The sequence below is a fragment of the Bombus huntii genome, chromosome 9, assembly GCF_024542735.1.
Source record: "Bombus huntii isolate Logan2020A chromosome 9, iyBomHunt1.1, whole genome shotgun sequence".
Classification (NCBI taxonomy): domain Eukaryota; kingdom Metazoa; phylum Arthropoda; class Insecta; order Hymenoptera; family Apidae; genus Bombus; species Bombus huntii.
Window position 1 is genome coordinate 4,828,115 of NC_066246.1, and position 23,434 is coordinate 4,851,548.

A 23,434-nucleotide genomic window follows, 5' to 3' on the forward strand; every position below is an offset into this window, starting at 1 on the left:
ATAAAATAATATAAAACAGAAAATGTTGTGCATCGATAATTTCCTTATAAAACGAAAGAAACTTTTCGGGCAACCTAATAGAACGCTCTGTATCAGCGGTTCTTAACCTGTGACGGACACGGGGGACCACGAAGTGTCCGTCACCGGCAAGTTACTATGATATCGTTTGAATAAGAAGTATTTTATCTCCTATTTATTTACGATAAATCTCTTCTCTAGAAATTTACGAGTCGTCGATGAACAGTCGACGAATATTTTATCGACGAGATTGAAATTTTGAGCGAAGTCTGGGCAAAGTCGCGATAACGAAAGAATTATTTAACGGAAACTAGCGAAAGGTTCGGAACCGCTGCTCCGTACAATTGAGAGGACGACAGGAGAGAAAGTTGAGCGAACAGGCATCGTGATTTTAGACGCAACGAAACTCTCGACGAGTCAACAGAACTTTTAGTCGAGGGTACTTTTTAGCGGAAAGTGGGCCTCGGTGATAGACGCGAGGAAACGAACTCTCTTTGCTCTCGCTCGCGTTTTTCCTTCCTCTTGCTGGACTGTCTGCTAACGAAAGTTACGAGTTTTGACTGACGCGATTTCAAAAATATCGCGGCGGTCTCGTTCGACACGGCTACGTAATTCCTCGTCCATTTGCTTCACCTCGTACATTATTTAACCGTTTCTCATTTCACCAATGGATCACAATTCACGCAACGTTGAAATAGTCTTGGTCTCGAAGGTGACTCGCTACTACCAAGCGGTCCAGCGAACTGGAAAACGCGATTCGCGACGAATCGCAGGCGAATCTGTGACGAGAGATTACACCGTTTGCAGTTAGCGTGGATTTCGCTGGAAAGAAAATTGAATATTCCACTGTGGCGCTCGCGAAGCCAAAGTAAACTCTGATATTATTGATTTTCAAACGAACCGCATCTTTGGTAGCGCAAATACCGTCATTAAATTCCGACACGATTCAGCACGGCAGCAATTGTTGCCCGGAATAATTATTAAATCAGGAATTTTCAAATAAAACCATTCTAGTGAAAATCACGCAGACCCGCCGAGAAAGAATTTATAAACCGAGTCACGCGCGCATTTCCCTTGTTATTATTGTTATATTTCGTCTGTGATTTCGTTACTCGGTTACGGTTTCAGTCTTCTAGATGCTCGCGCGTGAAGGGATGCGTTGCGGTCCTCGTAGTCCATCTCGTTAATTACAAAGTTCATTACCTCGTCGACGCGATATGACAACCAGCCACACAGACACATACCCGCACACATAAAGACGTACTCCGACGACAGAGTTGACGGCTAAGCGGAAATATGGCACTCGCAGCTTCGGTTACACGACTGTCTGCGTTTATCCGTGTCATCTTTGGGTAGCCACTAACAATTCCACCTCTATCAACGTTGAAACCATTTCGAACTCTGCAGCTCGCCACAAATCGTAAAGGAAAATAGAACCGCGTTGCTCGTTTTCTGCGCCTTGTATAAAGAAGCTACACGCACCTATCGTTAGGGGGAAGAGAAACACGAGCAGACGCAAAGAAAATTTCGAACGGTTGTATTTCTTCTCAACGCGTATATCGTGAGAAACTGGGAATTCGCTACGGCAGATGATAAAAAGAGACAGAGAGAAAGTCCTCGAATCAAAGATCGGACGATAGTCAATGATAATTGAGGAGGGAAATTCAATTCAAACGCTTCGTTAACGAGCTTTCCCAGACCCGTCTGGCGGCTCCTGAGCGAAACTTGTCGGCGACGCGCCTTCAAATTTAAGATTCTCGTTCCTTTCACGGAAAACCATATCACGAAGTTCCGCTCGCTCTTCCCAACGACGTCGACCTAACCAACCTCGTCCCAATCGACATCCATTCCGATCCGCCTGATCATTCGCATCCAGCAAGCAGCAACTATTAAGCGGGGAAAAACAGCTGCCGGCAGTATAGGCGGAACAATCATCTGCGACCAGGGTGGAAACGTAATTGGCAAACGCAACGGGATGCAGTGCGACGTCGCGGAATTACGAGCTATCCAGCTTATACGCGTCGGCTACACCGCATCATTATCTCGTTCCGTGGAGTGTGCGCGCTCATCTCGTCGGTTCTGTGCAAACTACGTCGCGAGTATGCGCGCGGAAAACACGACCCTTGACGAATTCGTAAACATCGGGCAACCCTTGTACGACGTAACAGGTAACAGCGACAGAGGGACTAATAGAGACGCGAGCGTTTCTCGAATTTGAAAAGAAATTGGAGGCGAGGATACGAGGCAGGGCAACGGAAGGAGGACGAAGAAGTACATCTCGTATTTATTCGATCACGGTTGTTTCAACCACCTTTTCCGTCTTCGTCCCTCGACGATCCCGGTTTCATCGCCTCTGGATATTTTTCGCCCGTGCGAAATTACTTTTCATCGCGTCAACGTGTCGCGTATTTTCCGCCTCTTTATTTATTCATGGTGGCTCTCGTTCTTCGATCGGCCACCCATTCTTCTTCTTCTTCCTCTTCTTCGTTACTCCTCCTCTTCCGTATCGTTCTCGACAGATCGATCTGTCGGGTAGAACGCGAAGAACAGAGTCTGTATCCTATTAACGTCATTGTTTATCGAACGATGGAAAAACGAGTAGGATATCGTCGGCATCGTTAGTACATCTTCTTAGGAATGTCTAACTGTACGTGGTCGAGGATAACTGCAGGAAATCGAATAGACTATTGTTCGGAAATCGTTTCGCTAATTCGCGATGCGCTTATTGTTGCGCGGTTAAGTCGCGGCTGCCTCTGTAACCTCGATTCACTCGCGTCTCAACGAACAAAAGGACAGGAACTTTGTGTATCAGACTGGAAGCAATAGACGCGACACTCGCGATCCGTGGCCAAAGCGCGTTAGTCGACCACCCGGGAGCATCGTGAAAGCGAGGAATTCGAGGGAGTTGCACGTCGAGTATCCCTTAACGTTTCATGCATAGTAGACGAGAAAAGTCATTCTACTAGTCATACGTTTGCGGCCTCGAAAAGGACAGGCAAAGGGAGGGAATAAAAACGAGCGAAAGAAACTGTGTCGCGGATGAAGACGCGCGTCATTCTACGCGATCGCTCGAACGCGCGTCTATATGTTCGAACATGTTGGAACGCGAGTGACGCTCGAGTTGCTTCGCGCATATGTCTCTGCTGCTTTAGAGATCTCAGTCCCCTACGATCTTCATTGTCTGGCGAAACGTCGATTTGAATAGGAACGTAGAAGCGCGTCGATTGTCTAATCTCGTTAACGTGTCTAGTGGATAACGACGTGGGTAGCACTTTGATTAGCTGCAATTTCCAGCCTGCGAAAGATCTGCAGCTTTTTACAGGGACAATGTTTTTTCGACTTTCCAACAGGATGGCGTGAGCAAATTTTAGACACGCGATCGCCTCGATAACGTGTACTTCTGTGTTATTTGGTAAAGTCATCGATCCCAAAGTCTGCCGAGTATAGATATCGTCCGAGTTCGCTGGAATCGGAGGCATCGAAGCCACGAGGGTGATCGGAAGCGTAGGTAAGACAGGAGCAGAGCGCTCCGATTGATCCGTAGTCGAATCTGAAGCACCGTTCGTAAACACGGGGTATCGGGTAGTCGGGCTAAAGGATGGCCCAGTGAACGACGACGAATTGCGGCTGTTATAACAACCGAGTGTAATAATAATAAAAAAAAAAGAAAATATGAAACAGACAAGTAAAAATTAAAAAAAAAACAGAAAAGCGATAAAAAAACAGTATGATAAGGAAAAGTGTAAGAAACGGATGAAAGAAGGAGATCGATGTTGTATTGAGAGACGAAATGACGTGTGTGTTCCAGCAGCATCCGAACGCGACGAACAGTAGCGAGACGAGCGTGGGTGGCGTGTCGGGTGCATGCGGAAGCAGCGGCATACCGGCGGGTGGAGAGGCCGGGTGCAGCAGCAGAGGTGGCAGCAGCAGTGGTGCCGGTGGCACGGCCGGACAGGGCTGCGAGCAGGCAGCCCTCGGTGGCTCCTCGTCTCATTCCAGGGAGAGCCACGCCAAGTTCAGGCACGGCTTGCTACAGCTTATGATCCACACGATCGATCCGCTCCACGACGGTCAGTCCCGCGCCGGTATACCAACTCCACACTCTATCACTCTCGCTTGCCGCTTTGCCTTAGCGCTGACAGCACGCTCTTAGCTGGTAGTCGTTATATTTTAGCCATAGTTTTCTTTCTTTTTAGACGTCCTACGATCGAACAATCGGACCATACTCTCGCGGCCAAGACTTTTAAGCGGAACCCGGTAGAGAAACCGGTAGTCGCGTAATCGAAACGACGTTGGTGTTTTACGAGTTTCGACGAGATTCGGGTAATTTTCCTGGCACGAACGTCGTAAACGCTCGGCAGTGGTCTGGTTTCGCGGCAATGGAAATCCGCGGTTGAAACATCGCGACGAACCGCAAACCTTCGGAGAGCTCTGTCGGATAAAGTGCTTTTAAATGTAGAGTCACGGGTATGCTTACGAAGATCTCCGGGACGGCATTCTTTCAGCCTCTTTCCTTCTTTCTATCGACAGGCAGGTCAAGCCCGTAATCCTTAACCCGGAGTGTAACGCATCGGGGAACGTTTCTTTCGGTCACGAAACATCGAAAAGCGATTCGGAAAATATCGAAATACGTAGAGTTCCACGGTAGTGTCTGTAATTGTAGAGGTAGTTCCGTGTTATCAAACGGTTTCCCAAACTAACTTCGTTAATTAACTGGTAGCCGTATGGATGAATATCATTAAGCGGATGATGGAACGAATTTTAAAATCCCAATTGAAATATATTCAAATCCGAAGCAAGTCGTTCCAGAGACTTTGCGCTCGTAACTCGTTTAACCTACATACAGATGCCATTCTATTTTTCTCTCTCGCCGCCGACCCCCCGACATCTTTACGTTCCGTGAAAAACATTTCCTTCTTTTCTTTCCTCCATCTACGGTCTACGGTTTGGGAAACACGCGGCAAATCGAATAGTAGCATTTGCGTAATTGTCCATCTAGCTGTACTGGTTTGTTGCATGACCGATCACTGTGTACCGTTGCGTCGGACCAAGTAATTAAACGTTGCGAGTACTCGACGATAACGAGCTCACGAGAAGTTCAATGTCGTGCACGTCGTGCCTAGGAGCCTGCGTACGATACAACCATTGGATGCACGTATCACTTAGAGATCAGTAGAACGACTGTCGTCACGATCAGACGTTACTCGTTACGCGATCGTCGAATAAGCTTCGCGGCGAAGCGATGCAACCAACGTGGCGTTTCCTCTTTTTGCTATCGGATCGCCAAAAACCTTGAGACAGAATAACAACTATGACACTGGAGTAGATACGCATCTATCAGCGTATCGACTAGCGATAGGAACGACAGATTAAACGCTAATGCGACGTTTCGACGATGACTGGTAAATAAATGAGAAAACGTGCTCGTTACTCCGGCCCTCTGTCCTTTGTACGTATTTATAGAGCGTGGCCTCATCGCGGGAAAAAATCCAATCCAGGATACTATTTTTCATTGCGCCGTCCATGTTTCACGCTGTACGTATAATAACGACAGATAAAACGGTGAACGTCGTTCCGAGAATCGGACCGTGTATTTTTTCGCGACTGATTCGAAATCTCACGGGCGAAAGGTAATTACCGTTGTGATTCCGCGTATCGCATTCTCGTGACGTTTCTAACCTCCTCCTCCTCCTCCTCCTCCTCCTCCCCCCAAACTGGCGTTCTCTTTTCTCGCGCGTAGATCGGTATAGATCGGAGAGATTAGAGCGGCCGATTGACCTAGAAATTAGGAGGGAAATACGAGCCGTTCGACGGAAAAGCCTCTGTAAACGTTCTCGCAGCAAGTTTGACAAAGACAGTCCGGTTTCGTTTATCGTCGTTGTAAAAGGGGCGATCGTGTTCCTGACATCTCGCGAAACGAACATCGTAAATTCTTTTACAGCCATCCCGCGTGAAATTCCGATCGATCGATCGATAACTCCCCGTCACCGTGGCGAATAATCGTTACGCTTGGCCGCTCGGCTCCGCTTCGCTCCGCGTGTCGGAGGACGGATCGCGTGCATTTTCGGCCGCGAGCCAGCCGATGAAATTTGTACGAGTGTCTGGACGGGCGTTTGTTAATCGGCGAACGTAACAAAACTGGAGTGAGGGAAAGATCGCGGTTGGCGTGATCGATAGGAATCTTAATCCAGAAGGGGTAACTCCCCGATAATCTCGACGTTGAAATTGATTTTCGGCCCGTGCACCTACGTGTACCGGAGTCGCTTATATAAATGGGTCAGGTCACGCGCGTATGGAAAGAAAAGGGCGATCATCAATTAGACGACTCTTTCGCGTGGATCCCCGGATGGCCTCGTTGTAACTTAACAGTGGCCGCGCGTATATAACGTTCGAGAACACCGCACATAGGATCGTTCTGTCTAACCGGACGCTCTCGTCGATGTTGCTGAAAATAATGGTAGTTAGCCTAGCCTAAGGGTAGGAGATCAAGACACTCGTTATCGCGAACGTTATTTTAAGCAATAATTCCTCTCCGCAGCTTTATCCCGCATTCTCGTTTAAATCTGTCGATCGTCGCTATATATCTTCGCGTTTTCGTTCTCCTTTTCTTCTCCTCTTTATCTTCCGCCGATCGAGAGAACACGCCCACGAAAGGACGTCGTTAATCTCGATCGCGTGACAAACAGCCGATACACGATTTCCCTTCGATATTCCAGTCGGTGCGTACGTGTACCGACGAACACGCTTCTTCCATGGCGCGTTTGAGAAACAGCCACCTACTTTTCTCGTCCCTGATTCGCTCTCTGCTTCGATCCTGCGTCCTTTTCTTCCTCTTTCCGACGATTTTTCCACTCGCGAGTTAGTGAAACACGAGCAAAAAAGGGGAAGCGACGGCAATGGCAACGACGATCACGACGAGAATGAGAACTGCAGCGTCGACTGCGAGCGTTTTGTGGGAACACGGGAAAAGCCGGATGGTTGGCTTCGAATGAATTTGCGGGACGCGTTTTCAGCATGTATCTCTGAGTAGCGGTGAGTGGCGAGTATGTATCGGGACCCTGACCTAGAAAGCGGCGCGTATCGATCGTAACTAGCGAATCCACACTTGGGGCTCGCCTTCCTTTTCCCTTCCTTTAGCTGCGGGCCTTTAACGTCATCCAGACATCACCTTGCACCGCTACACCAGATAATATTCAACTATCCTTCCTGAAAGATTCCACTCACCGCTCTACTCGTTCCCGCTCGCGGAAATACTTTAAACGTCGTTTGCTCGACTCGTGGCCGAGCCCTTCGTTCGTAAACGAGCGCGATTTCGTTCAACGACGCGGCGATACCGCGTCCCACCTATCAGATATCCGAGGTGCCTACACGGTTTCGCTTTATCGAGTTTCTTCCCGAGTGTCCTCGAGCGATACGATTTCTTTCTCAGCAGCGACATTTTCCAAAACAAGTTGGAAACTCGAAAGAGGATGGAACGATAGATCGCGCGACGTGCTTTTATAGATATCGCGTTCCCATTGTTCGTCCTACGTGAGCGAGAACGAAGACGTGGAAATTTGTTCCGTCGTCGTTAAACGATCTCATAGCAATAAGGAAAATGCACCGAAATAGCAGCGATAGTTTTTAGTAAATTGACAGGTCGGGCCATCTATAACGAGGCTCGTTCCCACGTACGTATTTAACGTGCAGAGCTTAGTCGTCTCGTTTGAGTGGTTTTCTCCGAAGTAGCACTCTTCGTACGTCACTCGTCGTCGTCGTCGTCGTCGTCGTCGTCCACATCGACATCAACATCCGCTTCGAATCTCGTCCCAATTGAACGCGTTATTTATAATGAACGTGGCGCAAGCAGGTTCGTTAGGTTTTTTAATAACTTGCAGAGAATACGAGGCAGATGAGCGGCATCGTGGCGAAAGGCCAATCGAAATCCCCTGTGACGTTTCTATATAGCTCGGAGTCATTTTATCGAAAATCCTCATCCTCCCATCGCTCGCGTTCCCCGAGGTGCAGTCACGATTACCCATCTCCGTTAGGAACGATATTAACAAATTGGACCGCGTTGCTTTAATCCCTCTGCCCGTCTTTATTTTCGAACTCGTCTCCCGTGGTTAACGTCTCGTCACACTTAGGCTTAATTCCCGTGGTACTCTCGGTTTATAGTTTATAGTCTTCGTTCTATTTACAGAAGAACGTTTCTCGAGTTTGTCCTAAATGTCAACCTCGTCCTCCCCCCGTTTCTCGTTCGCGTTCCTCCCTTATCTTGCCTGATATATATATATATAAAAAAAAGAGAAAAACAGAATACAAGAAAAAACCGGAAAGTATGTACGCGCTCGTATCTGTGCGCCGGAGAAATTAGAAGGAAGAATCGCGAAAGAATTACATCGGCTGAGGTATCCCGTGTTCGATATGGAAAGTCGAGCGAAGAAATCGAGGTGACCTTCGCAGATGGAGGTTGAGCCAACCACGAGTCATCAATCACGTCAGCTTTTGCATTACAATTATCCGTTAGCCGCGTCTAATCCTTTACACGCAAGAACCCTTGCGAGAATCTGACACCGTTGAAAAGGGCTCGAGCGAACGATATCGATCGAAGCTTCCCGTAGCTTCGATGTTACGCTACTTTTCGGTGGAATATCACGTGTATCTCGTGCATCTCTTATCTCGTATTCGCTGGATAATATTTAGCCAATATCGCGCTATCTCGAGTTGCGAGCAGTTTGGCGCACAGTATCTTCCAGTTACTCCGACGAGAGTTAAAATTGGATTTCGTTGTTGTTTTTTTCACCTTGAACACCGCGCTACAGCGCACGCATACAACTTCCCGCGTGGAAATTATAGCTTCCTTTTCTCTCGCCGTTGTACCCTTCGCAGAAACCAATTTTCGCTGCTGTAAATGAAAGCCGAGGGAAAATTGGTATGGCGATACTCGAAGCTGGGCTTAATTTTCTGGATAATTTGCCGAACGACACCGGAAGACAACGGAACTCGTTATCTTCCAACGTTGGTCGTTCTGGATTTAATGGCAGATTAGCAGCCGAGACAAGACAAAGTTATTGAAACGTACGCCACGCCGTCGAGAAACGACGATCGCTCTTTTCATCGGATCTCGCATCGCTGCCTCGTTAACGTACTTAATGGCCCTCGATCTGGCAGTCGTTCCGCCGTACCGAACGTACAATACAAACTTACTCGGAGGAGAACGGAACGTTCAAACGACGCCGTCGCGTCGTCTGCCGTCTCTTCTCGGGGCTATCGATGCAACTTGTTTTTCTCGGTAAACTTTCCACTTTCCTCCGTTAGTTTCTTCTACGCGTCCCTTTCGCTCGTATCACGGTTCTCCGCCGTCACGTCGGGAAACCAAGAAGAAAAGAAAGGAAAAGAAAACGAGTGCAATGAAATTGTTGCTCGGTTCGGATGAAATTGTCTCCGTAGCTACGAGATGGAGAAAGTCGCGCTACCTTGTCCTTCTTCGTCGCTGACCTTCTGCCACGCGACGAACGCTATCTCGCCATCTGACGAACGCGAAGATATTCGTTCTATCTAGGAGACGGGTTTATGGCTGCGCGAAGGACACCGATCTATATCTCCGTTCTTAACGATCGCTTCATCCAACGTCCTTTCTCCGTATACCTATTATACACAGGCCATTTCGGTGTTTCACGAGCGAAAGCACTTGTTTGCTTTCCAAACGATCGGTCCGTGCTCGATCAAATGCCTGTCTCGTGTCCTCCTTCGCCAATTGCCAGTTGGAAAAGCGGTGCTGCTCCGCTTCGATTTAATTGTCCTCAAAACCGAAACGCGTCCGCTAACAAACCTAGGCTGATCGAGCTTTGTAGGTTAATAGGTAGCACTTGGGCCGACCCGCACGGGATTATTCTACTTGATTCGTCGTTCCTCCCTTCTCCCTCTCTCTCTCTCTCTCTCTCTCTCTCTCTCTTTGCCTCTTCTTTTGTCTCGCTCGAAAATTTCCATCGCCGGTCGGAGAACGCGAATATCCCGCCGTTTCTCCGCGTCTTAATTCGTCTACAATAAAGAAATTAACAAGATTCTACCACTCGGAAGTTTGTTAACGCTCTTTTATTCGCGATACTCGCTCTTTCACGAGGCTTCCTTTCCCGTGATTCGTATCGCCAGCCATTAACTGTAATTTATCAAATGCAGCGTCGTTGATTTCTTTCTCTAATCGTGGCTCTTCCTTTGAACGATTTCTCTTCCTCTCTTTTCTTTCTTTCTATTTTTACCGTGTCTTTGTACTTTTTCTACGCGAACGATTATACCGCTCGAGGAAGGTAGAAAACGCAAAGGGTAAACAAAATTATCGGACCTTAACAGCTCGAAACCCGATAGGCACCTCCTCCTTCCTTTATCTCGCTCTCCATCGCGGACGAATCCCTCCCTTTCGCGTATTCTTCTACCTTATACTTTTCCATCTCGCTCGAGGCGACCCAAGGGTCGATACTTTCATCGCGGACCGACTTCTCGCCGACGGCTCTACGCCTTTATTTTCTCGCCACGTTTCCAGTTTCGAGAACGAAGGCCACTCGCTACAGCTTTTTTCCCCCTTTGACCTAGTACCATCAGCACGGGCACACGCGATTGGTCCAAGCTAATCGCCGAATTACGTCTTCTTCCTTTACCTCGCGGCCTTTTCTTCGCGTACGAGTCTCCCCGCTTTTGTCGCTTTTCACCTTTCACATCGAAAGCAATCAAAGCCTCGCAATATTTCATGCGTTCGTTTTAGTCCTCGGCTCGAGAGCGAAATTGCCACTAAAGGTGAACTTGGAGCAAGTCGGTAATTAACGGAAGAACGTTCGGTTTAATGCCTCGTATGAAAGACGATACGAACGATCGAATTGCTCGCACGAAACGCTGCTCCGCGCGGTATCAGATTATAGTTATTGCAAAACCTATCCGTCACCGCGTTCAACGTCGCTTGACGTTCAAATATTTAAAGGAACGCGTTAAGCGAAGTTTCTCTTCTGCTGTTTACCGGCGGTCGGGTTAATCGATAAACACGACTAATGATGTATCTTAAAAAAAGAAACTCTTAGAGGCGGCTGGTGTATAACGTATTTTATATATATATATATATATACATAGAAAGAAGACGAGAGAAGGAGCGAGAAAATGAGAAGAAAAAGGGTGAAGAAAGGGGAGGGGGAACAAAGGTGAAAGAGAAACGAGATAAATAGGAAACGAGGTAGCCTCCGGCTAGACACATACTTTCGTATCGCGCACACTTTTCAGTGTTCTTCTCGCCATTCTTGCCCGACCCGTTCAGTTTCTTCTTTGACCTAGTATCGTGCGAATAAGCGCAGAATCGGCTCGCATCGTGGCAACGAGGTAGCCTCGGTAACGAACGAATTTCGAGTGCCTCATGTCGGTTGTTTCCTCGCTACTTTACCTATTTAAAGACGAATCACGACGCTCGGCCCTGATTATCGCGGTTACAAGGTTAAATTAAGAGGGAGGAATTACACTGGAGATGGTGGTTCGAGGTCGAGAATCGTGGGAATTTACTTGCGAGGGAGCAAGAAAATATTTGACGACTCAGAGGCTGCGTATTCCGTCCGTGGGATGAAAAGATAACAGTAATTTATACGCCGAGTGGGATTCTTGCCCGTTTGAGATTCTTCTGCTTGCACGTCATACCGGAGTATCGCGAAAGCGCGATTTCAATGGGAATATTACACGATGCAAATACTTGCGTCACGGTACAGACGTAAAGCTCGCTTCTGAATCGCCATTCCATTTTTTTTTTACCAATTTATTCCAACGAATAAACAAGAAGGACGAGCGGATCTTGCAGTAATATTTCACGGCACGTGTCTAGTGTCTGTGAGAATTTTCCATGTCTTTTAGTCGACGTTTTCGTTACGATAACGAGACGGAAGTTCCGGATGATTCGAACGTCGGAATCGCTTCTTGCCTGTTCGTTGTTAATTAACGTCATCCCCGGAAGACGAGGGAAACTCACGGCGGAGAAATTGGTTTCCGTCTTGTCGAATACTCGCTAAATTCGGAACGGACGAGCGAACGTTTTCTTGGAAAGTGGCAATCGCTTTGTCGTTTGCGAAGATAAAAAAGACACGCCATTTGGCGAAGGTAGCTTGTAACGCGATGGTTTAAACGTGTTCTTACCGGGCATGGCGACTCAACACGAATCGTAAATGGATTTCACTGGCTCGGCCGTTAATCCGCTCGCTGTAATTTTCTTAAACACGATTCACCGGCCGATCTACTCACGCGCGATAGCATTCCACTCGGATAATCCAATTGCGTGACGATCGCGCGAGTTAAACTTATTATACGAGCGCGACAAACGACTCCAAGTCTCGGCAAAGTACCTCGTGAAATTCGTTAGTGGCATTTTCTCAACGTTGCCTTTTCTACGCGAGCTACGGGCAATTCCATAAACGCAGATTCTTACGCGCAAGTGGCTTTAGCGCGATTCGTGGAGCAACGTATTTGCAGATCGTTAACAGTTAAGGTCGGTAGGCTGGCGAAATAGACCAGAAAACGGTAACTGTTACGTAACGCAAGGTTGTTTTAGGTAATCGGGCGAAGTAGAACGTAGCAAGGAAGCGCACGAAAACGCCTTTGAACGACTCTAGCTCATTATTATTTCGTAGTTTCAGCTTTAGCTAGATTTTAAATGCACGCTTAAATGGAACGTATGTACGTATATCCACGATACCTACGGCAAATTTCCAACATCGCCGTTACGATGTCCGATGCACAGATCCCGTTCGACGTTGGAATTTAGTTGCGTGGGTCGTGGAAAAAGTTTTCTGCTTGCCAGTTGCACTCTGTAGCATCGTAAATACTGGTCATGGGCGTCGATCATTTTGTTACTCCAACTAACGTCGTAAATATCTTGTTTGTATCGGGTCGTTTAAACCGCGGAATAAAACGATCGTTCTTTTACGAACGAGAATATTCCGCGGAGTATGGCGATTCCGAGCGGACGTAAAAACATCGTATTTCTATATAGCCGATGCTGCGAAAACTTGTAGGTACGATTAGTTGTAATTCGATCTCGCGTGTAAATAATCGTATAGAGAGAGAGAGAAACGCCTGCCGGTATACCATCGATGCCTGTGACGCCAGTTTCATAGACGATCAAAGTTGCTAGAATAGATAGAGAAGCAAAGCGTTTGATCGTAGCGCGTGACTCGATGTTTTTCCTCGTTAACCTGCATCTCTGGTGCTGTTCAGGCAAAGTGGACGAGAAAGCGACGCAATTGCACGCGATAGCTTCGCTAAAGGTGCTACTGGATGCCACCAGGCCGCACAACGGCGCTGCTACGTCGACCGCCGCCCATTATTCCGGTGCCTCGTCGAGAGAGACCACTCTGCAGCTGCAGCAAGGCTCCCAGGGCACCACCACGACCACCACTACGACGACGACCACCGCCGGCACCACCGCCGGCATCCAGGAACTTCCCAATGGCGGTATAGCCGCTGGCCTCGATGCGGGGCTCGATTCGGTAATTGTCAAATTCGACGAATGCCTGATCGCTTTCATCTCGTCCTTCCGATTCTTGCGGCCATCGTCCAATTCCCCTAAGTCTGTTTTATTCCCTTTTCGTTCGAGGACGATCGGGACGTCAAAGGACAGTTTCGCGATTTCGACCAGAGACGCGAGAGCTTGGAATCTCGACGCGTGTCCTTATCGACAGCTTGCGAAAGACGCGTGAAGATGGTTTGACAACAGCAGCGACCGATAGCAGACGCGTTCCTCGCCTGTGCCAAGTGAGAGCCGACGACGATACCCGCAATGCTGGCGAAACGTCGGATCGAGTTTCCACGTAGACAGGAGTCGCAGCCGAGAGGCTGGGTGGTCCAATGACTGGAACAATGGCCGCGCGGCGGCCCGAAAACGTTAATTCGGTCGTGTCCTTGGCGATCCCATTTCCGAGACGGAAAAGTCGACAGAGGCCGAGCGACGTTAACGCGGCGACAGCCGGAAGAATCCGTGGGGCTTCTTTTTTTTCGCTCGACGATCCGCGTACGCGAGATGGTAATTTGAATTCGTTTCCTGGCCGGTCGGTTGGGAAATTCGGTCGTCTCTGATTTCTAGCTCTCCCTCGGTGGCCGTTTCTAAAATAACGGCAGTGGCTGTCGCCACGATTCGACGACCAGGCCAATTATCGTCCATCGATCGAACCGAAACGAAACGGCCAGTGTACGGCGAATCGACGGACCGTCCGACTTTCGGTACGTCGCGACGCGTCCTTTCTCGTTTCTTTGCGTCTCGTCGCGGAGAAAAAGCGAGCGACGGTGTTCGGTGATCGATTGGCGCGCCATCGCAATTTTTATTAGGTTTCACGCGCGATTAACGCACTTTCGAAAAACGGATAACGGTTGATAAATTGTTATCTACGCGATGGAAATATTTCTTGGCTATTTTCCTGTGGCAGATGGTAGCCAGTTCGCGTCGACCGGTTGTCGCTCAACTTGAACGTTCCAGCAGCGATATCGCCGTTCTCATGCCGCTCTTCCCGCGCTATCTGGCGTTCCAGCCGCCTGGTTGCGGACAGAGATAGATGCTCGATAATTCGGATGGACGCGATGCGATAGGAAAAATGAACCGAGGAATTCCTTATTTTCCGAGCGGTCGGTCTCTGACAAACGATTCAGCGTCATCTTCCCTCCGACATGACGGCTAAGGGAGACGCGGTAACGAACACATTTATAGTCGAGAAACATCGGCTGACAATGGCCGAGCGCTCAAGAATTGGGCCGTTCTGTATAGCAAAAGGACATCGGGTTGGAAACAAGGCAATTGCGGAGAGTGGTTGTTTCCCAAGCGAGACCTTCGTCTTCGCGTGATTCGCCGTCAAAGTTGCCGTCCCGATCCAAACGGATCTTTCGACTCGATGTTCTTTGTCACCGTCCTTTGTCGTTCATCGTCGAGACGCTCGCGTCTCCTCTTTGCTCTTGATATTCCGATTGGCGAAAATAAAGTGCCGTGAAACGTCTTGGTCGCGAGCAAAGACGCGCCATTCCATTTCCATTCTGGAAACTCGCATGGAACGAAGGATGGTTGGCGGTGCCGTGGGTTAACTCGAGGAGAAATCGAAACGCGAGCCGATTTTCCGCGACTTAGAAATTGGCGGTGCGAGCTTTCGCCCGTTATTAGCTGGTGGTGGTGGGGAGCGCGCGCGGATCGCGGGGGATTCTCGAACCTCTTTGTCCTAAATGAGTGAGAAGGCCTTTTCATTTTGAATGCACCGCGAATCTGGGTCAATTCTGGCTACACCCGGCGTCGCTACGCTACACATTGCCTATTTCAGTTCCTCTTTTAACTCTCGGATAATCGAAGCAAAGTCACCAGGCAATGGCTTTTCCGCCCGAGTTCCGCATTTTCTAGCAACGGCCCGCTTCTTCTCTACAAATTTCGCCCTTCAAGGTCTCGTTTATCCTTCCGCGATTATTCCCTTCCGTCTCGTCTCCTTTGTCTTCTTCGTTGATCTCTCTTCTTCGTTTTACGCGTCTCTCGGCCTCGTATTTGTCGAATCGCCGGCACGCGCGTACCGGGATCGACTGTTGACGTCGACGATTCCGTCAGTGGAACAGCCGATTTCTCTCACTGCAGCCGAAATCGCACTGCGCGAAATAGTCGCGCGCGGTAAAATTATCGCTATACTCGGCGGGAATTAATCGCCGCTGTTGCCTCTCGGTGGCAATTATCAGCGGCGAGACGAGTGCAGCTGGAAAATCCAAACATGAACCGGCCCATTGTGTCGCGGTTAGCCGAGAATGGATCTAAGGGATCTGCTTTGTGCCTTTGCCGAGCTACCCGCGGTATTTAGAAGCCTATGTCGCTTCACCGCCCAGCTTCATTGTGTTTTCCAACGATAAACGGCGATCGAGTGTACGGCGGATAGGAAAACTCGGCTTCTTTCTTAACTCCATCCGACCGGATACAGCAAACGGATTAAGCGGGCGTGTTAATTAGAGAGAAAATCGAACGCGGAAGATGCACGACGCGAGGTTGCCAGAGGGAATTTTGCCTTTGAAAATAAATGCTTGTTTCAGGGAGAGGAGGATGAACCTCCGGAAGCCTTGGACATGGGCTGGCCCAGCAGTCCCAGGAAAAGACTAACTTACATTTTGGTCGCGCCAATTCTGTTCCCTCTGTGGCTGACGTTACCAGACACAAGGACACCCAGAGGTAAGCCGGCGGAAGATGAAACGACACACTGGATTTCGTGCAGAGTTTCCAACAGAGTCGTTTCCTTCAGATCCTTTAACCTACCGCTGACCCAAGACTTTGTTTCGATTATCGGGAAAGGAGCGTGCATTGTTTCAAACAGCGGCAGCAGTTGGACGAAACGAGAGCAGCGCGCTGCTGCATCCTCGTTCCGTCCAAAGCCAGTAAATTTTTAGCTTTCAGTTTCATAGAGGAATATCAAAGGCATAGTTTGCTCTACTCCGGTTCGCCGTAAAAGACAGTCCTCTCGAGGATCCGTACGAGTTTACGGTTTAACCGTAAGCCAGGGGATTCTTCGCCGAGCAGGCTCCTCTCATTTCGTTCAGTTTGCCAAAAACCTCGCGTCTTATTTTCCAGGGTAAGTAGATTTTCTATTGATTTTTATTTATTATCTTTGTATCCGACGGCCATGGACCGTTTGCTGCTGTCGGACGCACCGGTACACGAACCGAAGTATCAAAGAGGGAGCGCTAACTTTAAGCGACGAGTGTTACGATTTCATGCGAGTTAACACGGATGCTTTAAAGCAGATTCGCGGTCGAGCAAAGCGTATCGTTGATACGGTCGAAGTTACCTAACAAACTGGCCCGTTAAACGCGACGTGTAATTTAAAAAGTTGAAGAATTTCTGGACAGTCAACGGACCGATCGAGAATTTGAAAAATCTAAGATCAGGTTTGATCCCACACCTTATCCTATATCGAGCATACTCAAAGCGTTAAGAGTATTTTCATAGCTATGACAAGTTTCGAGCATCGGCTCGTTAATCTTGGAGGCGACGTATCTTCGAAATTTGTGTCGCACGCTCTCAAAACAATTTCATGTGATTCGATCGTGCCGGATTCCATAATCGAGATGCGTGTTCGAGATTGCGGTATGACTAGAAACGAGTGAAATATTTTAGAGAATTTTTAAAATTCGTCGCGTGTCTGATATCGAGAGACGGCGATTTTAATGCGTCGTTTTTTCGTTTTCTATGGTTAAATATGGTCAGCAAATATCGACAACGCAGATAAAGGTAATACCTAAATCGGTCGTTGTTTCTCGTTTATGCGGTGGTGCATCATTTATGGAGTAGGCGAAATCAAGTACTGTTTTTCCACGCGTGAAACGCGTAACATGACGTTTCGAGATATTAAACGGCGGCGTGTTTTTGACACTCGATTCGCAAAGTCGGAACAAATCGTTTTGAATATTCCAGGCATCGATTTAAGGACGAGTCGTTGTTAACTTTTTAAATCATCGACCAACGATAAAAGTTTACCGTGTGCAGAAATTTTTGACGTGTATCGGTTTTAATCAAGCGCGTGATCGAACGATCCATTTTCCTCTGTGCATGGCCATCGCGAACGAAAATGTTGCGCTGCAAGCGTATGATACGTTTCTCGTGTCGCGGTATCGGCAAAGCAAAACGCCGTTCAAGCGGAATGATGTAATCTTTGTAGGCGAGCGGTTAGTCGATTCACGAGCAAGGAAACTCGCTGCTGGGTCTGTAGAACGTTAGAACGATAATCCAGTGGACCATTCTCCTTGCTCGTCGTTTTCCTTTCTTTTCTTCCTCGGGCATTTAGTTAGGACGTCGAACGTGCTCGCCCGTACGATAATAAAATTTTCCAAAAATAACAAGCGAAATTTCCTTCCGTACTTGGCGGTGCGACGAATAATCGCAAGCGGATATTTCCGTCCGCGTGTTGCATTATTTAACGCTGGATCGTTGGATCGGGCGAGCTACGCAAAAATATTCCATTGTCTTCGAAAAAGTCTATTCTTCAGCGATTCGATCGTATTTCACGTTCGACCGGATACCTGTTATTTTCAACTATTAATCTTTGCTTTCTCCCTTACGACCGAGTTACGTCCCCAGCTCTATTGCTTTCTATCGCGTTTTATGTTTAATGGCTTTACGTTGGCGGTAAATTTGCATTCGTTGGCCGTTCGCCGTTCCCCATGGGACGCTCCAAGATACGTTTTCACTCGCTTTCGTTGATCGATACCGACGCATTCGTGACGTTTGAACTTTTTCAATGTCGCCTAACGCATAGACTTGCCGAATGGATATCGAGATCGAACGATGCAATTAAACGGCGCTGCAAGATGGACGACAGGCGGCACGCGCGTCTGTTATTCAAAACGGTTTCCTGGGCTGCCATCAATCACGGACGTGCTGCATTATCACGGCCTATTAACGGGTCTGCATTTGAACGCGACACAATGCCAACGACGAAAGATGATATTGACACGCTAATTTCGAATCGACGACTGATTGTTACCTCGCGCTGGCATTCAGCCTGCCGCGGCGACGAGCAGTAGCTTTTCATCGTCGCGGAAAATTACGCCGCGGCCTCTTCGTTTCAATTTTTGCCCCAGGAGTCGTCAAACATTCGTTTCTCCGCGATAACTGACCCGTTCGAGATCGCCACTGAAATAAATCTCGATATATCGTCTCGAACGTTATTCCGTTGTCCCGTGGCTACACGCGACTATAACGAGAAAACAACTTCCTTTAAGAGGGACTGTTAACTCGAGAAATTCATGCCCGAGCTTTGTTCCCTGCACGCTTTCTAAATGCCAGCAGTTCGTTTTCTTTTCCTCGTTCTGCAGGTATTCGCCACCGATCTTCGTTAGATATAAATTGGACCCGATGATTAATTGGAATCTCAATGTCAGGGTAATAATTAAGGGGCGCTGCGCGAGTACGCGAAGGTCCGTTTTTCTGCAAGCTCGTGAAGAGGGAAAGAGGGCCAAAGTCGAACGCACGAAACGATTCTGTCAGATTTCTCGCGATCAACCTTTTTTCACCGTGATGAATTGTAGCCAGAAATAACAGCACAGGATCTATGTGGCTACCGAATGAAGGCAACGATGATAACGATAATAACAATGAGAAATTTTGCCAGCGGATGTTATCTTATCGATCCGACAGATGCGTATCAAATTTTGATATCTCAAAGAGGAAAAAAAAATGAGAAAGGAGCGGGAACAATTAAAAGGAAGGGTGGCAAAAGGTGAAAGGTGAAAGGAAGCGGAGGAATTAACGAGTGACAGAGAAGACAGGGGAAAAGAAAAGAAAAGAAAAGAAAAGAAAGAAAGAAAGAAAGAGGGTTCGTTGTACCTTCTTTCGCTAGAAAGAGCGTAGAATCGCGAGCTTGAGTCTCGTTAATTCCCTTCATTTTTCTTTTGCTTCTATCGTTAGAATAAACGATCTGACGGAAAGCTCGTTCTCGGTAGCAATAATATTAATACCGGCAGGAAATGTTTCGATTCTTATCCACCTTAATGCGGTTGCAAAGATTCCAGCTTAGATTTCGATTGTCGCGATACAGAGTCTTGGGCGTGGTACTTTACAAATCGACTCCCTCTCCTTAAACCAACCTCACGAAAGCCTACGCTCTCACGAAAGTTCGCCGCGATATTCTAAATTCGATGTTCGAGCAAACACGCTTCACAAAAAAAAAAAAAGAAATAAAAGAGAGAGAGAGAGAGGAGAAAGGAGAAACGGCAAACGCGAAGTTTTCCAAAGGAAAGAAAGGGGATTCGATTTAAGCAGGATATCCTTTTAACCGGATACGGGGGGAGGAGGGCGAAGAGCCACGTTTCCGAGGTCAATTCGTCCGTTTTCTCGCAGGGAAAAAGTTCTTCGCGGTGACGTTCATCGGCTCGATCTTCTGGATCGCAGCGTACTCGTACCTGATGGTCTGGTGGGCGAACATCGCCGGCGACACGGTTCGCATTCCGCCGGAAGTGATGGGCCTGACGTTCCTCGCTGCCGGCACCAGCATCCCAGACCTGATCACCAGCGTCATCGTCGCGCGAAAAGGATTCGGCGACATGGCCGTCTCCAGCTCCGTTGGCAGCAACATCTTCGACGTGACCGTTGGGTGAGCTCTATATTTTCCATCTTACAACGTATTTCTCTTCTCTTCGTGTCTCCTTTCGATATCCTCGCGTGCATAGCTGTCACCACGCGCGAAACTTTCGAAGCTGGTGCACGGAACACGGATGAATGGAATTGAAAGAAGAGTACGATAGCTTGACTTTCGATCTTAGGGATTCTTGGTCGACTTATCCACGCGTGGCGATCGGTTACGAAAGCAACGCGCACTGGTCGTAGCGATGGGTAAGGGAAGCGACGCAGGAAACTGCGAGAGACAAATAAACGCAAGAGCTTCGTTTCTTCGGTTCGTATTCGACCGGATAATTTATCGATACTTGTTTTGTCTGCAGTCCGATGTAGGTCGCATATGGATTTATACGGCTTGCTCGTAAACGGCCATCGCTCGACGTTATCGAGGACATCGGTTATGGCAATTTTCATGCGGGACACACAATCTGCCACTGACGATAAAGCTGCTGGAAAATCGCGACGCGCTTTACCCAACGTCGATGAAGGAACATCGATTTCCAACGTTTTTAAAGTTCCGCGAAAACGATTCGCAGACAAGCTAAATACTGTTGGGTTGGCAACTAAGTGATTGCGGATTCTGTCGATACCACCTAATGGCAAAATCCGCAATCACTTAGTTGCCAAGCCAGTACACGTTAACTTCAAACGTATCGCCAATGAAGATATCGTGTACGCGTTACATCGACGATCGTATTTCCTCTGGCACGAACGTTCCCGTTTGCACACAGAATCGCCAATTGAAATTTAACCGCGTCTATTTCATATCACAATTACGGGAATTTACGTTATAAAGACGGAGATGGGTCGAGATAGATGGTCGGCGCATTATTCTTCAGAAGGCGGTTAAGGCGCGAGTAATAAGATTACGTCACTTTGAGCCAGTGGAATCTCTCGTTAGCCGGTATTCATCTCGGTGAAACACTTTACGACGATCCTCGCCGGGTCTCATACTTGTCTACGATTATTTCAGAGAAATCGAGATCTTAGTTGTATGACGCATTCAGAGACTCAGGAAGAAAGTCAACGTGGAAAATCCTGCGGACATTTGTCTCGTTCATCGTTCTAAACGTTGTGTCGTGATAATATAACGATAATACGATAATACAATGTACGTTAATTATTGTTATATCTATATATATACATAGGAGCTATACTCCTTATAGTATACATTGTCTGTTACGATATGAAAAGTAGTCATCTCGAGAGAACGAATAACGAGCCACGCCTGAAGGTGTAAAAGGATTTATTCGCAACAAAGATCAACACGTTTGCAAATTTGGACATTTTTGTTGGTCACGATTCGAGAACCGAGATGCCCATGAATAGAATTACCTTCGAATTTCGGCTATTCGTTTAACTCGCTATATTCATCATGTCATTAAGTATTTTATGGACAACAATTAAACATTCTTATTAAAGCGTCTGAAGGTTTAAACTGTTTAAGATCGGAGAGTAGTCCGATGATCGACGGGAGAAAATTTAATTTAATTTAATTTGTTCTGTTCGTCTGACTTTATGTAAATTCTCCTATTAACAAAAATTGTGAAATTAATCGATCGAGTAATATAGGAAGGATGAAACGAGACCTGACCAGGACACGGTATAGCAGGCTGAAAACGTCGGCTTTCTTGAAAATTATATTCGCCGTTTAGAGTGGCTGGGATTTTTCGTCGGATATGTCGGAAGAAAACTTAAAGAGTAGTCGTCATCGTGCATAGTTTTTCAGCCACAGTCACCACATAGCTCACGCGATTACATGACTTTTCCTTTCGTACGTCGGATAACACGCGAAGTTTTCTTAAGGCTTTCGATCGATCTGGCCGCGGAGAAAGAAGGTGTCTTCAGGGAACGGAAATTGCTCGACGTCGGGAACGATTACCCGATGAAAGGAACCAAAGAAACGATCTTCCGACAGATTCGCCGATCGCCCACCTATTGGAAATATCGGAAACATGTGCACCGGTACAATCTATTTAATTGTATAATACAGATAGGCAGTGGGGTGGGGGGACATTGACCTCAGGTCGTCGCTATCGGCGAACGAAAAGTTTCTTCGGTTCGAGTCTTGATAGAATTTCGGGCTGTTTTAAGTATTCTCGAATCATTTAATCATTTAACGAAGTCTGGAAACGAGAAACTGCGATAAAAGTTACACGAACGTTTGGCTAGGTAATCGAACTGACGTAATTCCTATGAACTTTTCATTTACGCTATGACTTACACGGAAATCAGTCTCTATATAGACGCTGTTCCGTATACTTTTCTTTTAACAAGCTACGGTTACCGCATACGATAAACTAAGCGTACTTCGTTTGCATTTATTGCTTTTCTATAACGTAAAACGTAGATATCATTGAAGATAAATAACATGATTGGACGGAAGATCTACGTAAGCGATTTTTAATACGTTTACAATCCTTCTAAAAGAGGGTTGCTGTGTATCGGAAACTGTTCGCCAACATAAAGAAAGAAATCGTCCTTCAAACTTGGAAAATATATTATCTTTCTTCTTGGGCGGACCGATACCGCCAGAGGATTTAAATATCCATTATTCCGCGGTAGTTAAATGACATTCAGATTCGAGATGATTAAATTACAAAGTTTCGAGACTCGCAGAGCTCTCGTGCGCCTGAAATTCTTCCAAGTCGTTAAATGTGTCGCGATTTTGAAAATTCCCATCGAGTCGAGACACATGGTCCGACTCGGGTTCGCGCGAGCCGAATTGTTGGAAAACTCGGAAAGCGGCAGAATCGCGCGGCCGTTAGCTAGTTATTGTACGAACAGAATTCAAGCGTATAAATTGGAATTTCACCGATGATCAAACGAAGCCAAAAGGAGACGCGTAGAATTGGTCATTGCGCCAGCCCATTGAAGTATTCTCGCTATTCCTCTGTAATAACGTTCGCGATTTACCATTCGCCATTCGTTTCTCCCTCCAAACGTCCTCTTCCAAGCACACACGCGCACACATCCTCGCCGGGATTATTATATCGTTGGCGCGTGAAATAGCAGAAATACCAATGCCAGACGCGACTCATTTTCCACGATGATATCAGAGAGGCTCTTCGACGATCCTTTTCTTCGTCCTCTGCCAAAGAATCATCCCCTCGTCCGCTAGATTCGTCCGCAAATATTTTCTCGGCTACAACGCGCTGGATCGTACTCCGTGCTTCCTCCCGATACCGATATTTTCGCCAGAGAAAAACAAATAATCGAAGCTCGACCGCGAGAGTTGTTAGGAGTAATCGAGTTAATTAATTTAATCGTCTTAATGGCGATAAACTTCGATGGGTA

At 47.4% G+C, this 23,434-nt stretch overlaps 1 protein-coding gene across 8 annotated transcripts in view; it reads left to right on the forward strand.

The window, feature by feature from the left end:
* Positions 1–23,434, forward strand: part of LOC126869416 (sodium/potassium/calcium exchanger Nckx30C) — a 51,638-nt gene that overhangs the window by 15,781 nt on the left and 12,423 nt on the right. For 4 of the 8 annotated variants that reach the window (XR_007690924.1, XR_007690925.1, XM_050625914.1 and 1 more), the window contains 4 exons: positions 3,827–4,103; positions 13,237–13,508; positions 16,063–16,198; positions 19,862–20,114. Coding sequence is in view for 6 of the 8 variants with exons in the window: in XM_050625914.1 (XP_050481871.1) it covers positions 3,827–4,103; positions 13,237–13,508; positions 16,063–16,198; positions 19,862–20,114 (938 nt within the window). In the remaining 2 variants the exon portion in view is untranslated. The remainder of the gene's footprint in view (positions 1–3,826; positions 4,104–13,236; positions 13,509–16,062; positions 16,199–19,861; positions 20,115–23,434) is intronic. The other 4 variants (XM_050625915.1, XM_050625918.1, XM_050625916.1 and 1 more) reach the window with 3 other exon arrangements.